General features: G+C 43.3%; 1 protein-coding gene across 1 annotated transcript in view; it reads right to left on the reverse strand.

Annotated features, from left to right (window-relative positions):
* Positions 1-19,164, reverse strand: part of NDUFA12 (NADH:ubiquinone oxidoreductase subunit A12) — a 49,947-nt gene extending 30,783 nt beyond the window's left edge. Inside the window, exon 1 of the mRNA XM_032772487.2 lies at positions 19,035-19,164. Within this exon, the coding sequence (XP_032628378.1) occupies positions 19,035-19,123 (89 nt within the window). The 5' untranslated portion in view covers positions 19,124-19,164. The remainder of the gene's footprint in view (positions 1-19,034) is intronic.
* Positions 19,165-23,684: the final 4,520 nt, after the last annotated feature.

Here is a 23,684-nt window from a genome sequence, read left to right on the forward strand (position 1 = left end):
GAGGGAGTCAGGCCCTGGAAATTCCTGGCTGGTGGCAGCGATATCAGATCTAAGCTGGTAATTAAGCTTAGAGGGTTCATGCTAGCTTCTCAGTTTATGAACGCTAAGGTTCAAATCTGAGTAGGAAGCTATGACAACATGATAAAATGCAGTGAAATGCAAAATGGTGGGAAAAAAGTTAAAGGTATTGATATAAGCTTCAATGGAAAGTAGTTGGCTTCCAAGTGAAGATAAAGTGATTTATATTCTATATTAAAATTATATGACCTGGTCTTAGGAAAGTGCATCTACTTTTAATTGTTTATTTGGTTATGTGTTAAAACAGAGATAATGTTGTATCATGTTAAGAATGACTAGCATCGAACTATAACTTGATGTGTTCCATCATGGAAACAGTGAGTCTAGTGAACCAAGCACAGAACTGGAAGCCAAAAGCTCCTAAACTCTAGTCCCATCTCTGTGTCACTGTCTCATTGTGCTGCCTTGAAAACAATCTTAGCCTCTATGGACCCATTCACAGTAAGAAAATGCACTGGTGCTGACAATGGTTGTCACAATTAGGTACTCCCAATTGCTGTTAAATGGTTTAGTTATTAGGTTTTGTCCCATCTTCATAGTCACAGTATTGTTCCAGAACATGTGAAAACATGGTGACTATCACCTTTTCCATAACTTTGTTGAAAAACTTCACACCTTTAACCCAAGAAAATCTTCAGAACTGGTTCACTGAAATTTTTTTTCCATATGCAGTACATAAGAATTAATTGATTTACATGGAATTACATCTGGGATTAGTCTGGGCTACAATTACCAACTTCTGTTGTAATTGCCACAAGCCTATTCAGCCGTCTCTTCAACTGAAGCAGCAACTCTGTGAGGGCAGAATTGGGTCCTTAAATACTTTAAACCCAGGTTAAAGGGACAATTTCATTTTTCTGTCTAAAAGTTTCTTGCCCTTTTCAAGATGACAATAGTTGCTATCTGACATACCTGGAAGTCTGTATTGTCCAGCAAGTGAGAAAATGTATAGCAGTCAATGGAAAAGGGATCCCAAAGGTTTAATACAATTCATTACTAGGACCACCAGGAGTTGCCATTAGGGAGATCCACTATTAGAGTTTCAATTTAATCCTGTGACATTTCAAGGCACCCAGTTTTCATTTTAAGATTTTTAGAGTATCTATTTATATATATGCAATGTTTTGATTTATATGAAACTTTGTTCTCAAAAAGTTGGAGAATGCAGTCATTTTGCTCTGTGTTGTAGTTGCTGACACTGAAGGAGTATGGAAGGATTGATTTAATCTGGTTAACTTTTTAACCTACTATATTAGCAAATTCAAAGAAACAGTGTTGTGCATAGTACAGTGCTATTTGAGAGTTTATTCACAAACAAAGCTTTCTGTTATAGCTGTTTTAGGTGGTGCTTGTAAAACACAGGAAATAAAATTTCAGACTGAAGTGTGCTTTTAAACGGACAGTATCACTTTAAGGAACTTCCTGCATTTTATTTAGCAGAACAATAAGCTTCAGGAGCCCGGTGAGATTTTTTTTTTTAAATCAGCAATAGATTATAGAAATATACAACTAACTGCTGAGTGGAAAGGAGTCATTTTGGATTTAAAATGGTAAACTATCATTTTATTACATGTTTATCATCAAAAACTGCAAATTGCAATGAGACAATATCTAAAATGGCATTCAGAGTTCAACAGATAATCAGGCATATCCAGAGGGAACAAATTCCATGTTTAATAGAAGTATACCATGATGTGTTTTCCTACATGCGGTGACATACCATTGCCTTTAAACTGAACATTTTTAGTTTCCCCTTATCTTTGAATGCTGCTAAATAGAATCACAAAAAAAGCTTTCATGTTTATAGGCAGTAAAACACCACACACTAATAAGGTATCATCAAGAATCAGACATGCAGGACATATCCTGAAGCAGCTTAATTCTTATAATTAGTATTGAACTGCCTCAAAAAAATCTTTCAAATATTTCACCTGACTCAGTTCAGCCTTTTGTTCATAGAAGAGAAAAATTTCATGATACAATTTTTCTTTTTAATCTTCTAGATTTACACCTTTGATTTACCAATCCAATACACAGACCAGAAGGATAAAAGTATGCTGCAAGAAGGTCAGAAATAGGACCCTACATGGCAAATGGATTTTTCTATAGTACACAGTCCATGTTGAAACAATGTCCAACAGTTGGGGGTTGTTTGCTAAACTCAGTGTTAGTTTTATGCAATTAAATGTTTCCTATGTCTGTTCAAAGTATGCCACTTTCTATATTCTCCAGAAAGCTTTACAAGACAACTGAACCAAATTTACCAGACTAAAATATCTATTTAAATGCCTGCCTCTATCAATTAGTACTTTAAATTTAAGGTTATGCTTCCACTTAAGAGCATAGGATTCAGATGAAAAAAAATTAGCTTCTTTTAATACACATACAAAATAGGAAAATTTGTCTGTGGTTATCTGAAAGATTCCTTTCTTGAAGTAATAATATCCATAAATCTGTTACAATCTGTTCTTCAGCCTGTTTGCAGTTTGGTGGCAGAAGCAGAGCTATCAGTTATTAGCACAGGGGAATGCCCTGCCCCTGAAATTTCCTCCAGGTGAGATAATTTTCACGATCAGAATAATTCAAATCTACTTTTCCCAATTAAAAAATTGTGTTAAATATACTTTGAGGGGGAAAAAAATTCTTCTGCTTCAGGGGATGGTAAATTCCACCTGTCAACAAATCCAAGTCTTTGGATGTCAATTTCCATTGTTGTTCTCATGATCCATTTGCCTCCAAGTTGGCTTGATCCATGGATCTTATTACTCAAAGAAAGGAAATTTTAAGGTAAGCATGGATAAAGTTTCCAATTCTTTATGCTAAGGTCCATAGATCAATTTCAATAGTATTTTTATAGCAATGTGTCTCCGAGAGTAGGAAGGAACCTTGAAATGTGGATATTAAATATATAATTTTGATCTTCTCCTAGTTACTAAAGTGTAATTACTATCAGAATTAAAAATACAATACTGGGTCTCATCAGAAGAAGATCCCCAACTTCAAATTAAAAACAAAGTGTCTGACTGGAAATAGTAGCCATTAGAAGGTCTACTCTAATGAATAGGAAGTGTACCACCACCTAATGCAGAGGTTCCTTCTGGGTAGTGCTGCGAGAAGAATGAGGTTCTAAAGTCATGCTCTATGACTTTGTGGGGGTTTAGTATGGCTGATGACTTAAGGAAGTATTCAATGCTGGGATTTGTACAAAAACTTCTTTTTCTTTAACATGCTGAGAATGTTATACTACAGAGTTTTGACCTGTTTGGGTATTCTTATACATCCACAATAAAGCCCTCCCAGGGGAATCAAAACTATTATTTTACTAGTTATATGTGGTAATTAACTATGGACTTTGCACCGGGCAGTAGAATAAGATATTTGTTGACTTCTCTTTTAGGTTATGTAAGAACAATAATCATTTCCTTCAAGTATATATTTAAACCTGTGTGGTCTTGGATGGAGGACTAATCTTGCAATAACATACCATTTCTGTGACTCAGAGGCATCCAAAGATCCAATGGGAGGTTAATCAGGCCTGAGACCAGAGCCAGAAAGGCATCAATATAATTTCTGCTTGCCTCTCATATTTTTTTCTTGTCCTGAGAGCTGCCATTCACCACCTCATATCCTATATGCTGACACAGAGAAGCCACTAGCCGTGTTATTTACTGGTTTCCAGAGACAATGAGGTAGATCACCAGCCCAAGTTGACTCATGATGGTAAGATATCTCTGGGTCCAGCAATCGCTCTGCTAATCTAACTTCTTCCATGTAAATCTTGAAATTCATCACCCCCTTGGTGGCATTGCACAGAGACAGGAAATTTTGCTCTGCCTGAGACAGGAGAATTCCTCGCTAAGGTAAAGTTGATCACAGTTACGAAAACCCTACCAGATAACGACTCTCACGCCCAGAACAGTCGTGCTTTGAAACTTCAATAAATCATTGTATTCTAGCTGATAATGTGCTCTCTCTTTCTGGTTCTGACCCCCTTAACTGAACTGGGAAAATCCTGTCTCTTCCCCCACAAAAAAAATAAATAAATCTTATTCTGTGCATTCACCAGTTGTGGAAGTGGAGACTATACAACTGCAACTAGACCTCTACCAATATATGATATGGTGTAAAGTGGAGGAGGTACCTCAAATTACTGGATAGGTATCTCAAATTCTGTATCACTGAAGCATATCTGTGTATGAGATCAGAATTCCTAAAAGGCTCCAGTAAGAATTGGATTTTTATTTCTGTAACACCACTTGTTTTCATTTTGGCTACCTTCTACTGATGTTATTCTAAGACAAGACCTTGTGTTCGATGGTATTCATTCTTAATCCAACCTTATAACTGACTTTCCAGGTGTTTAAACCTTTTTAAAAATCAACTCTCTGTCATGCTATGCTTTGTTTTGTTTCCATCAAGATTAAAAAGTACTTTATTTTAAGAGGGATGTTTTGGATCACTACTCCACAAACCATAGGCTCTCCTGAAGAGAGGAACTGCAAGTGCCTGAGCCCAGCTGGATCTGCAGGATAATATGATAGTTTAGGGTGCAGTAGCCCGGGATTCTGTTCAAGAGTGGGAGAAACGTGGGATTCTGCCCCCTGAGGTGAAGGGACAAAGCCCAAGACCTGAGGGAGGCACTCAGAGACCAGAGAGGGGTCAGGAGTGAAGCTAGCCCTGTAACGATGATACTAGGTATCACCTGCAAAGAAGTATCTTCTCCTGTTGTACTTCATGGACAGCGTCTTAGGCCATGCAATTTTTAGTTTGAGAGGGACCATATTATCCATCTACATTAGCATTACTTGTGAACACTTAGGGTGCTGGATGACAGTTCAGATCTGTTTTCTTTTTGTTGGCCTGATGCCACCTGAGAGTTTTTATGCCCAAAGGAGGGGGCTGAGATGATGCCTGCCCTGACTTGGCTGCCAGAGAAGGGCCTGTAATAGTGAGGAGGCCACTCTCCCAGGTGAAAATTTCCCCCATTTAGAAATGTCAAGTCCCTGACCACTGGGAAAAAGAGATATTTACCTTTGGAAGTGGTAACAGGTTCAAGTTTTGACTGGTATCCACTGAGGAACCAATAGACATAGGAGTAGAAAGAGAGAAATGGTAGTCCATGAGGCCCCTTACTATTTGCCATTTTTCCCAAATCTGGGCTGCTGTCCTCTCATCTTTCCATAGCTATCCCTCGAAGGGAGGAGGTGGAAGGGAAGCATCGCAATCTGCAACAAAAGCTGGGAACAATATGTGATGGGTTGTCATGCCTTGGGTGCAGTCTGGGAGCTGTGGTAACTGCGGTGCCCCTCTAACCACCCAGCTGGGCTGCCACTTCTCAAACTGCTTTGTTGGGGATAACGGCCTAGAGAGCCTGGCTGTATCACCCAACAGCAGATGGTGCCACACACCCAACTGAGGTACCTGAGTGCTTTACCTAAGCCACTCAAAAGACAGCCAATTTCCCCCCACCCTCCCACTGGAGTATAAACCCAAATTATACCATCTTGCATTGCACAGGGATCTGTACAATGGAAACTCGATAAAATTTGCCTTCCCCTTGATATGGGAAAGATATGCAAAAGCCTTTGCTCACAGAGCTGAGATTTTCCCCAGACACTTTACTTAAAGGCACAGTGGTTTAGATAAACCATAAAACAAGTTTATTAACTACAGAAATCTATATTTTAAGTGATTATAAGTGATAGTAAACAGATCAAAGCAGGTTACCTAGGAAATTAAATGAAAAATGCAAACTAAGTCTTATATAGATAGGGTGAGAAATTGCTAATTCAAATCCTCACTGATGATACAAGCAGTTCACCAAGTTTCCATACACAGGCTAGAAATCCCTTTAGCCCAGGACCAGCACTTAACCTAGTTCAGTCTTTGTTCCTCAGGTATTTCCACGAGTTCTCTTGTGTGGGGAGCAAGGCCACGAGATGTTGCCACTCCCTGCCTTATATAGCTTTTCAATATGGCAGGAACCCTTTGTTCCAAACTCAGTTCTCAGCCCATTTTGTGGAAAAATACAGGTACCAAAATGGAGTTCAACGTCATGTGGTCTGGTCACATTCCCTAGCGTGCCCTGCTGAGTCATAGCAGCCATTACTCATAGGTTGTCAGGAGCATAACTCAGGAAGGCTCACCAGGTGGGGGATAAGCTTCTCCTACGGCCTATTATTTCCCCAAAGACCCTTTACCCTGAATAGGCCCTTCACAACCAGCGCTCTAGACTGGAAGCCTTTTGCATAGTGAATGTTACCCAAGCGTAATTACATTTGAAATACAGATATCTAGTCAATATTTATAATTTCAGATACAAAAATCATACATGAACAGAAACAGGACAATCATTGTGACATTGCCCTTTATATGATTTTATGAAAGTATGCTGATGAGTATGAATATAATGTAACAGGAATATGCTTCATGCTAAAGGTCTCTTGTAAGGTATCATTACAAAGCTTATAATCTACCGAGTGTGGTCATCTTATTTGAATAAATGTACCACTCGTATCTGAAACTAGAAATATAAAATAAAACTCTGAGGACCTACTGTAATTATGCAAAGGGTAGGCCATTAATGGTGGTTTGGAATCTTGATGGCTCCCATTAACCAGGGCAATTGTCTGTAGATGACTCGGTTTTACTTGTAAGTTTTCCTATATACGTGTGTGCTGGCAAGTGGGTAATGAAGTCTTACAGTAACATATGATCATGTCACCTGAACTGGAATCCATCTTTAACCTGGTGCTTTTCCACTGAGAAGTAGGGGGTGGGAACCCAGAGAGGGACAAAGGATTCCGGCCTTATGCAAAAGTTATATAAGTGGGTGTAACAGAACAAAGTGGCGGCCATCATGAGAAATCCCCTAGCTACCACCTGAGCTGGAACAAGGGCTGTTGTAGGGGAAAGGATTGGGCCCAGACTAGGAAGGCATCCAGTCTGTGAAAGAAACTTACTGAAACATCTCTGAGGGTGAGATTTTATCTGAATTCAGTTTTATTACTGTATTAGGCTTAGATTTGCATGTTTTAATTTTTTTTACTTGGTAATTCACTTTGTTCTGTCTGTTACTATTTGGAATCAATTAAATCCTACTTTCTGTATTTAATAAAATCACTTTTTACTTATTAATTAACTCAAAGTATGTATTAACTGGGGGGGCGCAAACAGCTGTGCATCTCTCTCTCTCTCTCAGTGTTATAGAGGGTGAACAATTTATGAGTTTACCCTGTATAAAGCTTATACAGGGTAAAACAGATTTATTTGGGGTATGGACCCCATTGGGAGTTGGGCATCTGAGCGTTAAAGACAGGAACACTTCTGTAAGCTGCTTTCAGGTTAAGTCTGCAGCTGTTTGGGGCACATGGTTCAGATCCTGGGTCTGTGTTGGAGCAAACGGGCATGTCTGGCTCAGCAAAACAGGGTGCTGGAGTCCCACGCTGGCAGGGAAAGCAGGGGCAGAAGTAGTCTTGGCACATCAGTGGGCAGTTTCCAAAGAGGTTTCTGTGATCCAACCCATCACAGTTCATATTCAGCAAATCAGAACTTTTCCAATGACACCTCACAAGACGTATCTTGTACCAGAGGCATCACAATTAAGCATATCGTAATCATACAATTATGAAGTATATGGGGTGCAGTGTCAATAACCTGGACATTAGGGCACAGTGAGCTACTGCAGCAGCTAGGAATGACAGTCCAGTAAGTAGGACATGGTGACCCACATCAGAAGAGGGATAAGACAAACTGATGCTTTGCCAGTCTTTTAGGTGCAACAGAATATCCCTATCCCTCTGCTGCATCTTTCCAGGATGATTGGGGGGGTGGGAATATATAGCTATTGCTTGTGTAGGGCAGTTGCAGATACTCATTACACTCCTGCCTGAAATAATCTATCCACAGGTTTGCTTTTTCTTAAACAATATTTTAGTATTTGTTTCTCTGGCCAGGTCTACACTGCGACTTTAAATCGGTTTAATGGCCGATATACCGATTTAACGCTGTATCCGTTCACACGACGTCGTCATTAATATCGAGTTAACCGCCTCCTTAAATCGATTTCAGAACTCCTCCAAACGAGAGGATACGCTAAATTCGATAGTGATAACTCGGATTAGGGTTTGTGGACGGAAATCGACTTTATGGCCTCGGCGCATCCAGAGTGCTGCAGTGACGCTCAGTGAGTTACTGTCATTGCTCTGTAAAAGATCTTCCACATACTATCACCTGTTTGCCTTCCCATGCAGCTGCACATTTCTCTGAAGTCCCTATCCATCACGAGGGGTGCTGTGATAGCGAGGAGAAGAACAAGCAAGCGATGAAATGTTCACAGAAATTATTGAAAAGTAAAGCAATGAGAGGGATAAACAGAATGATTGAAGATGTGGTAGCAAAGTACAGGAAGATGCATATGACGATTGAGAGGGCTAGCAGGAAGACCAGCGTTGGAGAGAAGAAACGCTGGATCTGCTGCGTTCTCAAACGAATCCTCAAGCATGGTGGAGCTTCAGGAAGAGCACACAGTAGCAGAGTGCCACTGCAGCCCTGTATAACTCCTGCAAGCCCACGTCACATATCTCCCTCACCAGACGGCTTAAGAACGGTGTGGAAGGCTTTCTGCACCACGCCTACTCCTCACACCTCTGCAGAGTTCAAGGAAAAGCTGTAATTACGCTACAATGGTTAGGTAGCCTTTCTCCCCCTCCTTCCAAGCAGAGGCAGTCAGGGACACCTTCCTATTCTCTGCCTTTTTTTAAAGTTCCTTTGTAATACAGAATACATCGAAAGGGGAGGCGTGTGCTTACAGGGAAATCTAGTAAGGAAAACTCATGATTTTTAACAATGCATAATTACTTTTAATGAATAATAAATGATTTTTAAAGATACAGAATTTATTTCCTTCCCAACCTGTAAGAAAAGGGGAGGTGGTTGCTACACTGAATAAGTCATCAAGTCGGAGGATCAAGGGAAGCAAACAGAGTCACACCGTACCTGGCCGTGCTGAAAACTCGTTTCAAGGCTTTCTCTGATGCGCAGCGCCTCCAGGTGTGCTCTCTAATGCCCTGGTTCTGGTTGCTCGTACTCAGCGGCCAGAGTGATTGCCTCAGCCTCCACCCAGCAAAATGTCTCCCCTTGTCTCACAAAGATTGTGGAGAACAGCAAGCAGCAATAGCCAAGCGGACATTTGTTGGTGAGGTCTGACCGGTAGAGATAATGATCGCCAGCGACCCTTTAAACGGCCAAAGCACATTCTACCACATCCGGCACTTGCTCAGCCTGTAGTTTGAACACGTCCGACCACTGTCCCAGGCTGCCAGTGTATGCTTCATGAGCCATGGCATCAAGGGTAGGCTGGGTCCCCAGGATAACTATAGGCATTTGAACATTCCCAACGTTATTTCTGGTCTGGAAGTAAGTTCCCTTGCTGCAGCCGTTTAACAGACTAGTGTCCTGAAACGTGAGCGTACTTGAACCCTCTGGCCATCCCACGTGGATGTGGTTAAACGTCCTTGTGGTCCACCAGTGCTTGCAGCACCATTGAAAAGTACCCTTGCGGTTCACGTACTGGGTGCTGGTGTTCTGGGCCAAGATAGGGATATGGGTTCCATCTATGGCCCCAACCAAGTTCGGAAAACCATTGCAGCAAAGCATCCACTATCACCTGCACGTTTCCCAGAGTCACAACTTTCGTAGCAAGCTAACGTATGTTTGGGCTACTGGCATCACTGCAGCCCCACAGTAGATTTGCCCACTCAAATTGATTCACTGACGGTAGCGTCTGCCCGTTGCGATGCTTCCAGAGCTATTGCCACTCGCTTCTCCACATTGTGGGGCTCTCTCATGTTTGTATTACGCGTTCAGGGCAGGGAAGCATGTACAAAGTTCTAAGAAAGTGCTCTTACGCATGCGAAAGTTTTCGGCAGCACTGCGAACGTCCCACACCGTCAAAACAATGCGGTCCCACCAGTCTGTGCTTGTTTCCCGTGCCCAAATTTCGGGCGTTCAATGGGTAGTAGATGCCCCTTAATAGCAGTAGCTCAAAACGCTGGGGCCAGCGTTATGGAATTCTGCCTCATCGTCTCGCTGTCCTCGCCGCTCAGCAATAGCTGCCTCCTCTCTCTCTGCCTTTGCAGTTCAATTGTTCAGTATAGTCAGCACGAGAGTACGCGATGGTTGACAACGTCGATACCGTTGTTGTGAATTCAGGTCCATGATTGCTGCTGCTATGGCGTTGCTCAATGCACTCGCGAAAAGCCGCCAAAGGGTTGTCTGCTGCTTCACAAAGGGAGGTGAGCTGTACCAGCACCACCGCGGCAATTTTTCTGCCATCAGGCACTGTGCTCTCACACGGAATGAGGATTGGGTATAGTGTAGAAAAGTACCACAGTGCACCGTCTTGAATCATGGTAGCTTGACCAGACATAAGCAATCGATTTTATCGCATGTGGAGCGCAAAACCAATTTTATAACATCGGTTTTGTAACATCGGTTTAAACTACTTCGAAATAATCGTGCAGTGTAGACGTACCCTCTGACTTGATTAGGACTGCTAACCTTCCTCCCTTTGTGGTGGTGTGCGCGTGCATATATAGAGGAATCAACACGTCTATGGCCTAGTGTCTTCTGCATTGATCTGCCCTGCTGCACAGAGTGAAAGAGAGTAGGGGAAACGATGCTGATTTAATTTTTCATTTATTTTCTCTTTGGAAATTTGTCCCCCTAATTACACTTCAGAGGGCTCAGAGATTAGAAATATTTTCAGATTGGTGGTTAGTGATCCCATCCTCAAACAGGCTGGGCTTATTTGTCTCCCTTTCCCCACCTGGATCTCCCTGGCCTGGGGCTCCAGAATGTGCTCCCTACCCCTTTCCATGGGATTCACATAGACCAGATAGGTCTGTTTCTCCTGGTGGTCTTAGCCTGGAATACGAGTAGAGATCCATGTGCAGAAAGGCGGATCCCTGTAGTGGTGGGAGCAGGAGGGAGCTAGGCCCAAAGACACCATACTGTACTTTCTGGCATTGTCAGCATCTATGCTGTGTCCGGTGGTCTCCATCCATGACTCGTGGAGAATTGGAGGGGGGAAATAAAGGAGGTCACTAAGCTCCACTGTCTTAGGCATGGACTACCAGGATTCAGGCATTATCTGCCACCTTGTGTGCTGACGTTCTAGCTTCACTCCCCTCGTGAAAAGTCTTACAGCAGGGAATCCTGCTTGAGCCGGCTGCAGTTATGAGAGCAGAAAAACTGGAGGGAACTTCAGGGAGTGGGGCAGTCCTCTCCTGTTAGTAACTGACAGGTCTAGTTCTGCCCCAAGTTGCAAGCAGGCTGAACTACCCATTGCAATAGATCTGTGAACCTCAATATGAAAAATGAAAAGAAGGACAGAGCAGTGATAGAGTGAGCTGGATCTTTTGTTAAGCTGGGCTCATTTAAACAAAATGCATTTTAATGCAGCCAAATGCCAGGACATATGTCTAGGATCAAAGAATGCAGGCCACACAGACAGAATGGAGGACTACATCCTGGAAACGAGCAACTCTGAAAAGGATTAAAAGGTATTGGATAAGCAATTCAACAGGATGGGAGCAGGGAGGTGACTTCCTCTGTATAAGGCACTGATAAAAATCAATACAGGATTACTGTGTACAATTCTGGTGTTCACATTTTAAAAAGACTGTTGAAACATTTGAGAGGGTGCAGTACAGAGCCACAAAAGTGATTCAAGGGCTAGAAAAAAATGCCTTAAAATGAGAGACTTAAAAAGCTCTGTCACAGCCCTCAGGTTTCCTACAGCCTGGGCTCGGGTAACAGATTACTTCAAGGAACGCTGAGGAAGAATGTCCAAGGAATTGTCTCTGAGATGCTTCCTATCCCACTAGTGAAGGAAGCAAAAAGATTCAGAAAGTGAAGTACTGGCTAGGTAAGTGGTGTAAGGTGGAGGGTTTTGGTTTTGTGGAACACTGATCTGTCTTCTGTGAGGAGAGAGAGGTCTACATCATTTGGACAGCCTCTATCTCAGTAGAAGGGGGACCAACTTCTTTGGGGATAGGCTGGCTAGAAGAGTCAGGAGGGGGTTAAACGAACAACAAAAGGGGAGGATAAAAAGAGGGACGATATAAGCACTCAACAAAATTTAAGATGTTGAGAACAAAATGAATCAAGACGCTCAAGAACATGTAAAGAAATTCTTTAATTGCGTATACACTGATACTGGAAGCCTGGGTAACAAACAAGAGGAACTGCAATTGCTCATTTATGAAAATAAATTCGATGTAGTTGGTGTTACTGAAACGTGGTAGGATGATCTGCATGACTGGAATGTTAAAATCAACTGTTATAACCTATTTAGGAAGGATCAAGTGAGCAAAATGGGTGGGGGAGGGGGAGGGGGACTGTCAAAAATGGCATTATCTGTTTCTGAGTCACTTATAACTCAGAAGAAAATCATCATGTATGCTTAAAGATCAATGTCCTAACAGATAAAGCACAAGATGGGGTACTAGTTGCTGTCTGCTACAGATCACCAAATGACATTCAGGAACAGGATGACCATGGAGGACTTCAGTTTGAGTGAAATACGCTGCCAGTCTCATGCTGCCAATACTAAAATATCTAAACGTTACAGAGGACAATTTCCTAATTCAAAAAGTGTTGCAGCCAACATGTGGAAATCCTTTATTATATGTTTTCTTAAGAGACAAAACTGTTCACAGAACTAAAAATTAATGGTAGCTTAGGTATGAGTGATCATGACTTGATCACATTTATAATGTGCAAGCAGAATCAAGTCCAGATCTGCAATATAGATACTTGGTGCATTAACAGGGCCAATTTCACAAAGCTGAAAACAATTATGAGCCAAACGCTTGGGGGATGAGCCACCCGTGAGGAAGAATTTAATCAGAAAAATGCAAATGATAACTGGGAATAATTTAAGAGCACCTTACTAGATGCCCAGAAAAGGCACAATCCCATAATTGAGGAAGAAGGCTGTGTTGGTTAAAAAACCAACTTGATTTAGAGGGAAGATGAAGGCGATGAAAATTTTTTATAGATACATAAATAACAAAATGAATATTGCATAAGTTAGGAACTGTAGAAAATCGAAAAGGGAAGCAAAGGGAGAAATCTATGGCCAGCAGAGTTAAGGATTAAAAAACTCCTTTTTATTGAAGTATATTAGGAACAAAGAGTCCTGACAATAGTATTTGTACATTGCTAGATAAAAATGGTAGAATTATCAATAAGACTTCAGAATAGGCAGAGGTGTTCAATAAATATTTCTGTTCTGTATTTGGGGAAAAACAGAGGACAGCATCTCATTATATGGTGAGGATAACACTCTTCCATTCCACTAGTATTTCTGGAGGATGTTAAACAGAAGCTTCTAAAGTTGGGACATTTTTAAATCAGTGGGTCCAGATAACTTGCATCCAAGAGTTTTAAAAGAGCTGGCTCAGGAGCTCACTGGACAGTTCATGCTGATTTTCGGTAAGTCTTGAACACTGGGGTAGTTCCAGAAGACTGGGAGAAAGTTAATGTTGTGCCAATTTTTAAAAAGGGTAAATGGGATGACCCAGATAATTCTAGGCTTGTCAGTCTGACATTGATCCTAGGCAAGATAATGGAGTGGCTCTTATGGGACTCAATTACTAAAGAATTAAAGAAAGGTAATGTCATTAATACAAATCAACATGGATTTATGGAAAATAAATCCTGTGAAATTAACTTGATATTTTTTTTAAGTGAGATTACAAGTTTGGTAGGCAGAGGTAATAGTGCTGACATAATATACTTTGACTTAGTACCGCCCAACACTGATTACAAAATTAGAATGATATAAAATTATCATGGTGTACATTAAATGGATTAAAAACTGGCTAACTGATAGATCTCAAAATGTGATTATAAACAGGGAATCATCATCAACCAGATGTATTTCCAATGAGTCTGGAAGGATCAGTCCTTGGTCCTACACAATTTAACATAATATGGAAGAAAAATTCATCACTGATAAAGTTTGCAGATAAAACAGAAAGTGGCGGAGTGGGAAATAATGAAGAGGACAAGTTGTTGATTCACAGCAATCTGGATCACTTGGTAAACTTGGTGTAAGAAAACAATGTGTGTTTTAATACAGCTAAATATAAACGTATACATGTAGGAACAACAAATACTTATATGATGGGGGACTCTAACCTGAGAAGCAATGACTCGGAAAGAGATTTGGAGGTCATGGAGGATAATCAGCTGAACATGAGCTCCCAGTGGGATAATATATGGAGACATAACTATCTCATAGAACTGGGAGGGACCCTGAAAGGTCATTGAATCCAGCCCCCTGCCTTTACTAGTGGGACCAAGTACTGATTTTCCCCCAGATTCCTAAGTCCACCAAGGACTGAACTCACAACCCTGGGTTTAGCAGGCCAGTGCTCAAACCACTGAGCTATCCCTCCCTCTTGATGATGTGGCCAAAAGAGCTAAGGCACTCCTGGAATGCATAAACAGGAAAATCTCAAGTAGGAGCAGAGAGGTTATTTTACTTCCATATTTGGGACTGGTGCAAGTGCTGCTGGGATACTGTGTCCAGTTCTGGTGCCCAGAATTCTAGAAGGATGTTGATAAATTTGAGAGGGTTCAGAGAAGTATACAAGAATGATTAAAGGGTTAGAAAACATGCTTTGTGGTGATAGACTCAAAGGCTCAATCTATTTAGCTAAACAAAGAAGGTTAAGGGATAACTTGATTGTACAGTCTATCAGTAGCTACACAGGGAACAAATATTTAATAATGGAGTTTTCAACCTAGCAGAGAAAGGTGTAACATGATCCAGTGGCTGGAAGCTGAAGCTAGACAAATTTAGATTGGAAATAGGATGTAAATGTTTTAACGGGGAGAGTAATTAATCACTGAAACAATTTACCAAGGGTCATGATGGATTCTCCATCATGACAATTTTTAAATCAAGATTGAATGCTTTTCTAAAAGATCTGCTCTAGGAATTATTTTGGGGAAGTTGTCTGACCTCCTGTATAACACAGGCCATAGATCAACATCATAATGGTCCCTTCTGGCCTTGGAATCTATAATTGCTGCCACCACCAACCTTTGCACTTGGAAAGTTCCCTCATTCTGCTTCCCTATTGCAAGGGCCCTGTCCCTAGGCGCTCTTTGAAGGCCACTGTAGGAAAACCCAGTCACTACAACTCTACTCCAAACTTGATTAGCAAACTCTTACTTTGTTACTTACAATTAAACTCATGAAGGAACTCATCCACTGTTCATCTAGAAGTTCCCTTTTTACCCTCTCAAGCACAAGGAAGTCTTACTACAGATCCCAGTTCAGATTTCCTTCTCAGAAACTGCTGGATCCTATATCTTCTGAATTTGATCTCAATCCCACCTTCCTGATAGCCTGGATGCCTACAGTCCCTGATGGACTAATCTCTGGTATCTTATTCCTGGCAACTTCAGCTAGGTCCCAGAAAATCCCACTTCTCCTTCTACTGGATGGCTCCTGGTATCCAAACGGGTTTTTACAGAGAGTCCTCAGATGTTAAGACCTTGTCTCATGTCCATCCATAGGTTTTACTTTGCACAACCCCGTATGTAAAACAACATTAATTTACCACATTACTTAACCTTCTCCACAAGCTCAATCAACTTAATTGACCAAGATGATGATCAAGGGGTAACTTAGTTATGGAGTACAGTTACCTTCATGGTACTAAATCTTTAATCTAGCAGAGTAAGGCACAGCAAGAACTGATGGCTGGAAACTGAAGCCAGACAAATTCAAATGATAAGAAAAGGTACAAATTTTTTAATAGTGAGGTTGATTAATCATTGGCTCAAACTACTGAGGGAAGTGGTGGATTCTCTCTCTCTTGAGATCTTCGAGACTGGATGCCTTTCTGGAAGACACACTTTAGTCAAACACAAACTACTGGGCTCAATAGAGGAGTAACTGGATGAAATTCAATCACCAGTGTTACACAGAAGAAAAGACTAGATGATTTAAAGGTCTCTTCTGGTCATAAAAATCTATGAATCATATGAAACCCAGCAAAGTTACAAAGTTGGTAGTATAATGGAAGAAAACAGTTACAAGTTTCCTCATCCTGTATCAGGAACACACTGTATGCTCTCCACTAATTTTAGTCCGTTTGTGTGATCCAATCCAGGTCCTTATTAGTATATTCACAGTACCCAGCATGTGTTATTTGCAATACTGCAAAATATTATAGGAAAACTACAGGTTGAAATACATTTTGTCAACAAGAATGGATCCTGGAACTGAATCGTATTAAAAACAAGATTAACATGCAAATACTAATAAAGAATATAGTGCCTTTCAGATGAGGTTCTCAAAGTCCTTCATGAACATTCAAACAAGATTCACAATACTTGGAGACAGGCATGAGTATTTTACTCAGAACATAATTACCCGTCACTGCATAGAAAATCTATTTTAGGTAAAACGGAGCTTAGAAGTCATTTTCCAAAACTTTTCACCTTTAACTCAAAAAGACTCAATCTCCACAACTTCCCTGTTCACTGAATATACTGCATCCATGGAGACAACACTGTAAAAGTGGAGGGCACAACCAGGCATCCTTGGAACCTTTTTAGAGCAACAGCCTGCAGTTATTGGGTGCCCCTTCTAATTGACTTAGTTCCTCTCCACCTCCAGAAGCCTTATTTAAAGATAGTTTCCAAAAAGAGGAAGGGAGGAGGAGCATCAGAGTAGCTCAGTGAGGGCAAATCATCCAGTTTTCTTGTTCATGGCATATAAACCGGCTACAGATCACCGACTAACAGTGACCATCTGTGAGGATCCAGCTACAGGGCACGGGCCAAGGCCAGGGCCTGAGTTAAAGGGGACATGGTCCAAATTAAGTCTAGAGGATCAAGGCAAGAAACAACAATGTGTTCAAGTGTCATGCCATAGGATCAGGCTGGAGTTGAGGTCAATGAGCTGCACTGGTCGGGGCCAAGTGAGCCAGCTTAAATAGGGTTAATGGAACAGAGGCAGGGCAAGATGTCAGGAGCAGAGCAGAGGACCAGGAATCAGAAGTGGGACCAGGTTTCAAGAGCAGGACTGGGGCCAAAAACCATGAGTAAGGCAAGGTATCAGGAATACACAGCAGGGTCCATTTGCAGCAGCAAAATGGAGATCTGCCTAGTTGACCAGATAGCCTGCAGGTGTTTCCTCAAGACCTTAAATAGCATGCCTAAGCCAATCACAGAACATGGTAGGCTCTGCCAGTTATGATGTCTGTGAGCATGACATCTAGTGGATCTTGGCCCCAAAAGCCTCACAGCCCATCGACTGGATGCAGCTGTCACTCAGGGACCAACAGTCCCAAGTTCTAGCCCCACAGATCCTTATACCTTTCCTGATGAGTCCTATTAGTTAGATAGCAATTGACACACAGTGCTCTTGGTGCAATATTAAGAAAATAATGATCCATAAAGATAGGAACCAAACTCCATGCAGCAGGCCAACAGGTTTTAGATAAAGGAATATTTCAGATGCATGCCACTGACTGCCATTCCCCTAGTTGAATGAATCCTAAGATATTCAGGCACAAAAACACTAAATAGGTACTCAGCAGTGAATGCATCATTTGCCACTTTATCTTTGAGCTGAAATGACTGGACACACAGACTTCTCCAAAAGCCACAAATCATTTTTGCCTTTCTAAACAGCTTAGTCCTGTCTTAATAGTAGCTAAAAACACCCAGGAAGTTTAAAGCCCTGGGAAGGATGGATAACCTTTAAGAAAGATACAATCTGAGTTAGAAAGCTGGAGGCCTGAATATTATGGAGTATTGTATAAGGCAGATTGGCTGTCAGAACCCTTTCTCTGATCATGTTGGCAGAGGTAATGGCTACCAGAACAAGTAGTGTTAAGAGTTGATACAGAAAGCAAGACCCGAAGGAATCTCCTATTAGTTTTGTTACCAAATTCAAGTTCCAAGAATCAGTAGGCTCCCACTTGGGAATGTCCATTAGGCCTTTTAAAAACTGTTTCATCAAAGCATTTTATAGACTTAGTCTGTGAAGTGTTGGGTTCACGGGAATCATGCACACTTGCTATCAACTACTGTTTAAAAGGTGCTGGGACCATGCGGCAACTTTTACAGCAGTGCTCTCCTCTATGAAGTCACATGAAGAAAGAAAACGTGCTGTTATACCTGACAGAAGACAATTGACTCTAATGGACCCTATCTTGACGCTTACAAGAGTATGCCTTGAGTGCCCCATTTTCCAGCCTAGATGACCTATTGAGGTCCCATCCAGTCCTACACTTCTGTGGTTATGTCCACACTGGCGCTTATGTCAGTATAGCTTATGTCACCCGAGGGGATGATTTACTCATCCCTGAGCAACATCTCAGACATAGCCAAGAAGTGTAGAACTAGAAGGGACTTCCATAGGTCATCTAGGCAGCAAAATGGGGCACTCAAGGCAGGAAACACCACAAAGAAGCTTTGCAGTCAGTATGAAACTATAGTAGCGACAACACAGACCTCGCTTACCCTCCCTTACCAGGACAATTCATTTACCAGTCCAAAAACGTTACTCACTGAGGCTGGGGGCGGGGAGGGAGTACTTCAAGGCTGCTCCGTAACAAGTCTAGAAACCCTACCCCCGGGAACAGAGAGACTAGCCACACAATCAAACCAGCCTCCCCCCGGGGAGAGGAGAGCCTGAAGCCAAAGCGAGTAAGCCCCCCCCAGTACAGCGTGCACCGCCCCACACAAACGAGCCCCCCGCGGCCAGGGGGACGCTCTAGTCGCCCCGCAGAGCTGTGACAGCCCCGCTCCCTGGGCACCAGAGGTCGGGGTCTCCCTGCCCCAAGGTCACTCCCGTTCCCGGGGGGTGGGGGGAGCGTCACATGCCGGCCCCAGACGCGAAGGGAGAGGACGCTTCGTACCTGACCAGCTGCCAGAAGGCGCCGCGGAGGCCGCCGTGACCCCCGAGCTGCTGCAGCGCCCGCCTCAGCACGCGCACGTACTCCGCCATCTTGGCGGCCGCCGCCGGACCGGGCGCAGCCGCAACCGATAGTTCCGGCTCAGCCAGACAGCGCCGCCCGCCCGTCCGCCGCGCCCCTCAGGTCACCGCCGGGCGGGGCTTCGCCCCCGGGTGGGTGGGGCTGCTCAGTAGTAGTCCAGCGCGGGCAGCGGTGCTGGGCAGCCAGGCTGCTCCCACGGGGTTATGTCTTCCCGTCCCGTCAGCGCTGGGCGATCTAGGAGCCGCTAAGAGTTAAATGTAACGGCCTCTCTTTGCTGATGTTAATGTTTGTATCAGTCCCTATATTCATCGTTATCCATCTGCAACCAGGCAGTTGTGGGGCTGCCTTTGCCCCGGGCATCCAGCTTTATCGGCACCCCAGCGCCAGGAGCTTTTTAACTTTGCAGCCCCTATGATTTATAACCACACTGGGCCAACGCTAAGGGCTGAACTCAGATACTTACCCCACCTGCGCGCTCCCGGTTTTTGTTTAGAAAACAGAATAAGAGTGTTTAAGCAGAGGGCGCAGAAGAGCACTGCCCGCTTACCTGGACCTGGAGTATGATGCCAGTACAATGCAATAGCCGTAGTCAGTTTCATACAGTGACAGAAATTCAGAGCTAAAATGTCTATCACAATCTGGTGTGACTTTCTTCAGCATGAAAAATCCCTTTATTTTTACAACTAGGGAGAGAAAGAACAAGGTAGTAGGTGATGTAGGATTTTGCCTTGTATGCACTACAGAATTTTGTTAAAGCAAATTAAGTCGACAATCAAAAAGCAGTATAATTACATTGCTTGTGCATTTTCACCCTATGCTTCTGTTGGCAGAGCGTGTCCACATGTGGTGCTCTACAGGGCCGGCTCCAGGGGTTTTGCCACCCCAAGCAGCCCAAAAAAAAAAAAAAAAAGCCACGATCGCGATCTGCGGCAATTCAGCGGGAGGTCCTTCACTCGGAGCGGGAGTGAGGGACCCTCTGCCGAATACCTGAAAGTGCCGCTCCGCTCCTGAGTTGCTGCCCCAAGCAGGTGCTTGATAAACTGGTGCCAGGAGCCAGCCCTGGTGCTCTAGCATTGACAGTGAGAGCAGTGCACTGTGGGTAGTTACCCCACTGTGCTACTCACCGCCTTTTGCAGCTAGAAGTTGTGGGAAGGTAGAGGGGATCACAGTGCATCATGGGCGTGGGCTCAAAGTCCCACGATACAGTTCTTTCTGTCCCAGCACTCCATGGGCTTTTGACTCAGTTTCCCAACATTTTCCAATGGCTTCTGTTTATTATGGGCCCATCTCCAAAGGATGGATCCCACACTGCTCTCTACTTAGTAGTTGTGATCACTTTTATGAACACATCACGGATGGTCATGCATTACATCATGAGCTCCCGCTCTGAACAGGAATCAGAGGTGCCTGGCCTGCTGTGTACGATGGAAAGAAACAACACCAGATTACTTCTGGCATTCCCAGAGCAGCTGAACATGGGGGACAGTTGCTTTTGGGCTCAGGAAGCAAGCACTGAGTGGTGGGATTGCATCATTATGCAGGTATCAGATGACGAGCAGTGGCTCAGAACTTTCAGATGCCGAAAGCCACCTTCCTGGAACTGTATGCAGAGCTGACCCAGCACTGCAGTGCAAGGACACCAAAATGAGAGCTGCCCTCTTGGTGGAAAAGCATGCATCTGTGTAGAAGCTGGCAAATCCAGACTGCAATCAGTTGGTTGCAAATCAGTTTGGAGTGAGGAAGTCAATGCTTGGGGCTGAGTTACAAGAAGTGTGCAGGGCTATTAATCGCATCCTGCTACAAAGGACTGTGACTCTTGGCAATGTGCTTGAAATAGTGGATGGCTTTGTGACAATGGGATTCCCTAGCTGCAGAGGAGTTAGATTGAACATATATTCCAGTTTTGGCCCCTGACCATCTTGCAATGGAGTACATCACTAGAAATGGGTACTTCTCTATGGTATTGCAGGTGCTTGTGGATCAACATGGGCATTTCACTGACAATACAGGGCGGTCCCGGAAAGTGCATGACACATGCATCTTCGGGAACACAGACCTATACAGAAAACTCCAAGCAGGTACCTTCTTTCCATACCAGAAGATTCAAGTGGGAAATGTTGAAATGCTCATGGTGATCTTGGGAGACTCACTGTACCCCTTCTACCATGGCGCATGAAGCCTTACACAGGAAACCTGAACAGCAGCAAGGAGCTCTTCAACAATAGGTTGAGCAGATGCAGAATGACCACAGAATGTGCCTTTGGCAGATTAAAAGCATAATGGCACTGCATTTATGACAGGTTAGACCTAAATGAGGAAAACATTCCCATGGTCATAGCAGCTGCATGCTCCGTAATATTTGTGAGGTTCAGGGTGAAAAATTTCCCCCAGGGTGAAGTGCCGAGGCAGATCACCCAGTTTCTGAATTTGAGCGGACAGATACCAGGGCTATTAGAGGGACACAACAGAGGGCTATGTGAATCGGGGAGGCTTTGAGGCAACATTTTGACAAGGAGTACCCATAATGTGTCTTTCTATACAGCTTTCTGCCATGTTTTGTTAACATGTGCCTTGCATGAAAATTATTATGAGTCCTGACCAGGATTTGTAGTCAGCAAATGATCAAACTGCCACTATATATTACTACCAGCAGCAACCACATGTAGGAAACAACGATTATCTTTCAGAGAGTTTGTTTTTATTAAATACCAATTAACACCTACAAAAGTCTTAGTGGGAAGGGAGATAACAGTGCAGGCTCTCATAGCTGTGTGTAAATCCAGCTATCTGGGGGCAGGGAGTGAGCACGCATGTGTTCTGCCTGGAGTGTGATTAGAGACTTCAGCATCTCTGTTTGCTCCATCATCATCTGCTCCTGGCCCTTTACAATGCACTCCCTCACTCTCCTTTCTGTCCTGCCTTTCTATTTTAAATTTGTCCTTCAGGGTCTCCCTTTGTTCTCTTTTTTCAGCCTTTGAAGATTGGAGCACCTCTTGGAACATGTCCTGCTTGCTCTGCCTTCATCGCTACCTTATCTAGTGAAAGCACTCCGCTAGTGTGTAGGGGGTTCCCCTGAAGGCCACATATGCAGAAGCACAAGAAACAATACACAGAAGCATGATTGCTAGTTTACATGCAGCATTGAATCATTATGGTAAAATACACCTCTTAATATATGAATCACTTTCTCACTGTGCCTTAGCAAGTACACCTCAGTGAACACCCTAATCATGGTGAATTCAGCTCAGTTGGGGAGTTGGGTGTTCAAGATGGGGCAGGGAATCAGTGCAGGCAACTAGGAATGATATAGTAAATTCTGCCACCATTTACACAGGCAGGTGCCACTAAAGCCGATATCTCATTCCTGGGTGCATTTCCTGCACATGTGCAGCTTCAGACCCAGTACATATGTTGCTCGCCTGTGTGCGCTTTGGTCCCTACACAGATGATTGTTGAGTTGCACAGAGAAAGTTCCCTACAATGGGGGAAGGAACAAAGCAGCTCTACCAAGGAACCTTCAGCAGAGGATTGGCGAATACCTCCAGGAAAGTTTCCTAGAGATCTGGAGGATTCCCATTAAATCTTGGTGTGCCTTAACACACTGTTCCACGCCACTGCTTAGCTGTACAGGGGAATGTGGAGCACACTCAAACACAGCTAGTCTTGTACATTTTTATTCCTTCACCCACTTCTAGAATATACAAAGCAAAGGACAGCTCTACCTCATATAACCAAGCAGCATCAACTCAAAAAGATCACTTACCAGAGCGCTCCTCTCCTGCATCATGTGCGCCAGAGACAGACTACTGGGACTGGCTAGATCCCTCCGGACTGGAAAAAAGGTCCTGACTCACTGCACCACCAGACAACTCTGCCATGTGCTCCACATCATCCTCCAACTTGATCTTCTCATCCACAACTTTGTCCTTGGGGTTGAGTCTACTGTCCACCACCTCCAGCCCTGTAGAAGTATCCATGGGGCTCTTGGCAGTGGAGGAGGGTGTCTCTGCCGAGAATGGTGTTCAATCCCTTATAGAAGCAGCAGGTCTTTGGTGCAGCACCAGAACAATGGTTTGCCTGCCTTGTCTTCCAGTACACCTGCCTCAGCGCCTTTATTTTCACGCCATTGCTGTATGTGCCATTCATATCCCTTATCCAACAAGCCATCAGAAATTTGATCACAGGTGTCAAAGTTCTGCACAGCCTTCTCTCCCCACCGTGCCAGCAGATCCAAGACCTATGTATACACTATGGACCTTACAGTGGCACAGTTGTACCTCTACAGCTGCACGGCTGTAAGCTCTCCTGTGTAGCTGCTCTATGCTGGCAGGAAATAGCATAATTAAACCAGCCCCCAACGAGCAGTGGTAGTTATGTCAGCAGGAGAGTGTCCCCTGCTGGACATAGCACTGTCCACACTGTTGCTCTTGTTGGTGAAACTTATGTCAGTCGGGTGTGTTTTTTTCACACCCCTGACCAACAAAAGTTTTGCCAACAAAAGTGCTAGTGTAGACAAAACCTTAGTTTATAAGCATAGTGATTCCTGAAACAAAAAGATGAAATATTATCAAA

This window comes from Chelonoidis abingdonii, chromosome 1 (genome assembly GCF_003597395.2).
Source record: "Chelonoidis abingdonii isolate Lonesome George chromosome 1, CheloAbing_2.0, whole genome shotgun sequence".
NCBI classification, from domain to species: Eukaryota; Metazoa; Chordata; order Testudines; family Testudinidae; genus Chelonoidis; species Chelonoidis abingdonii.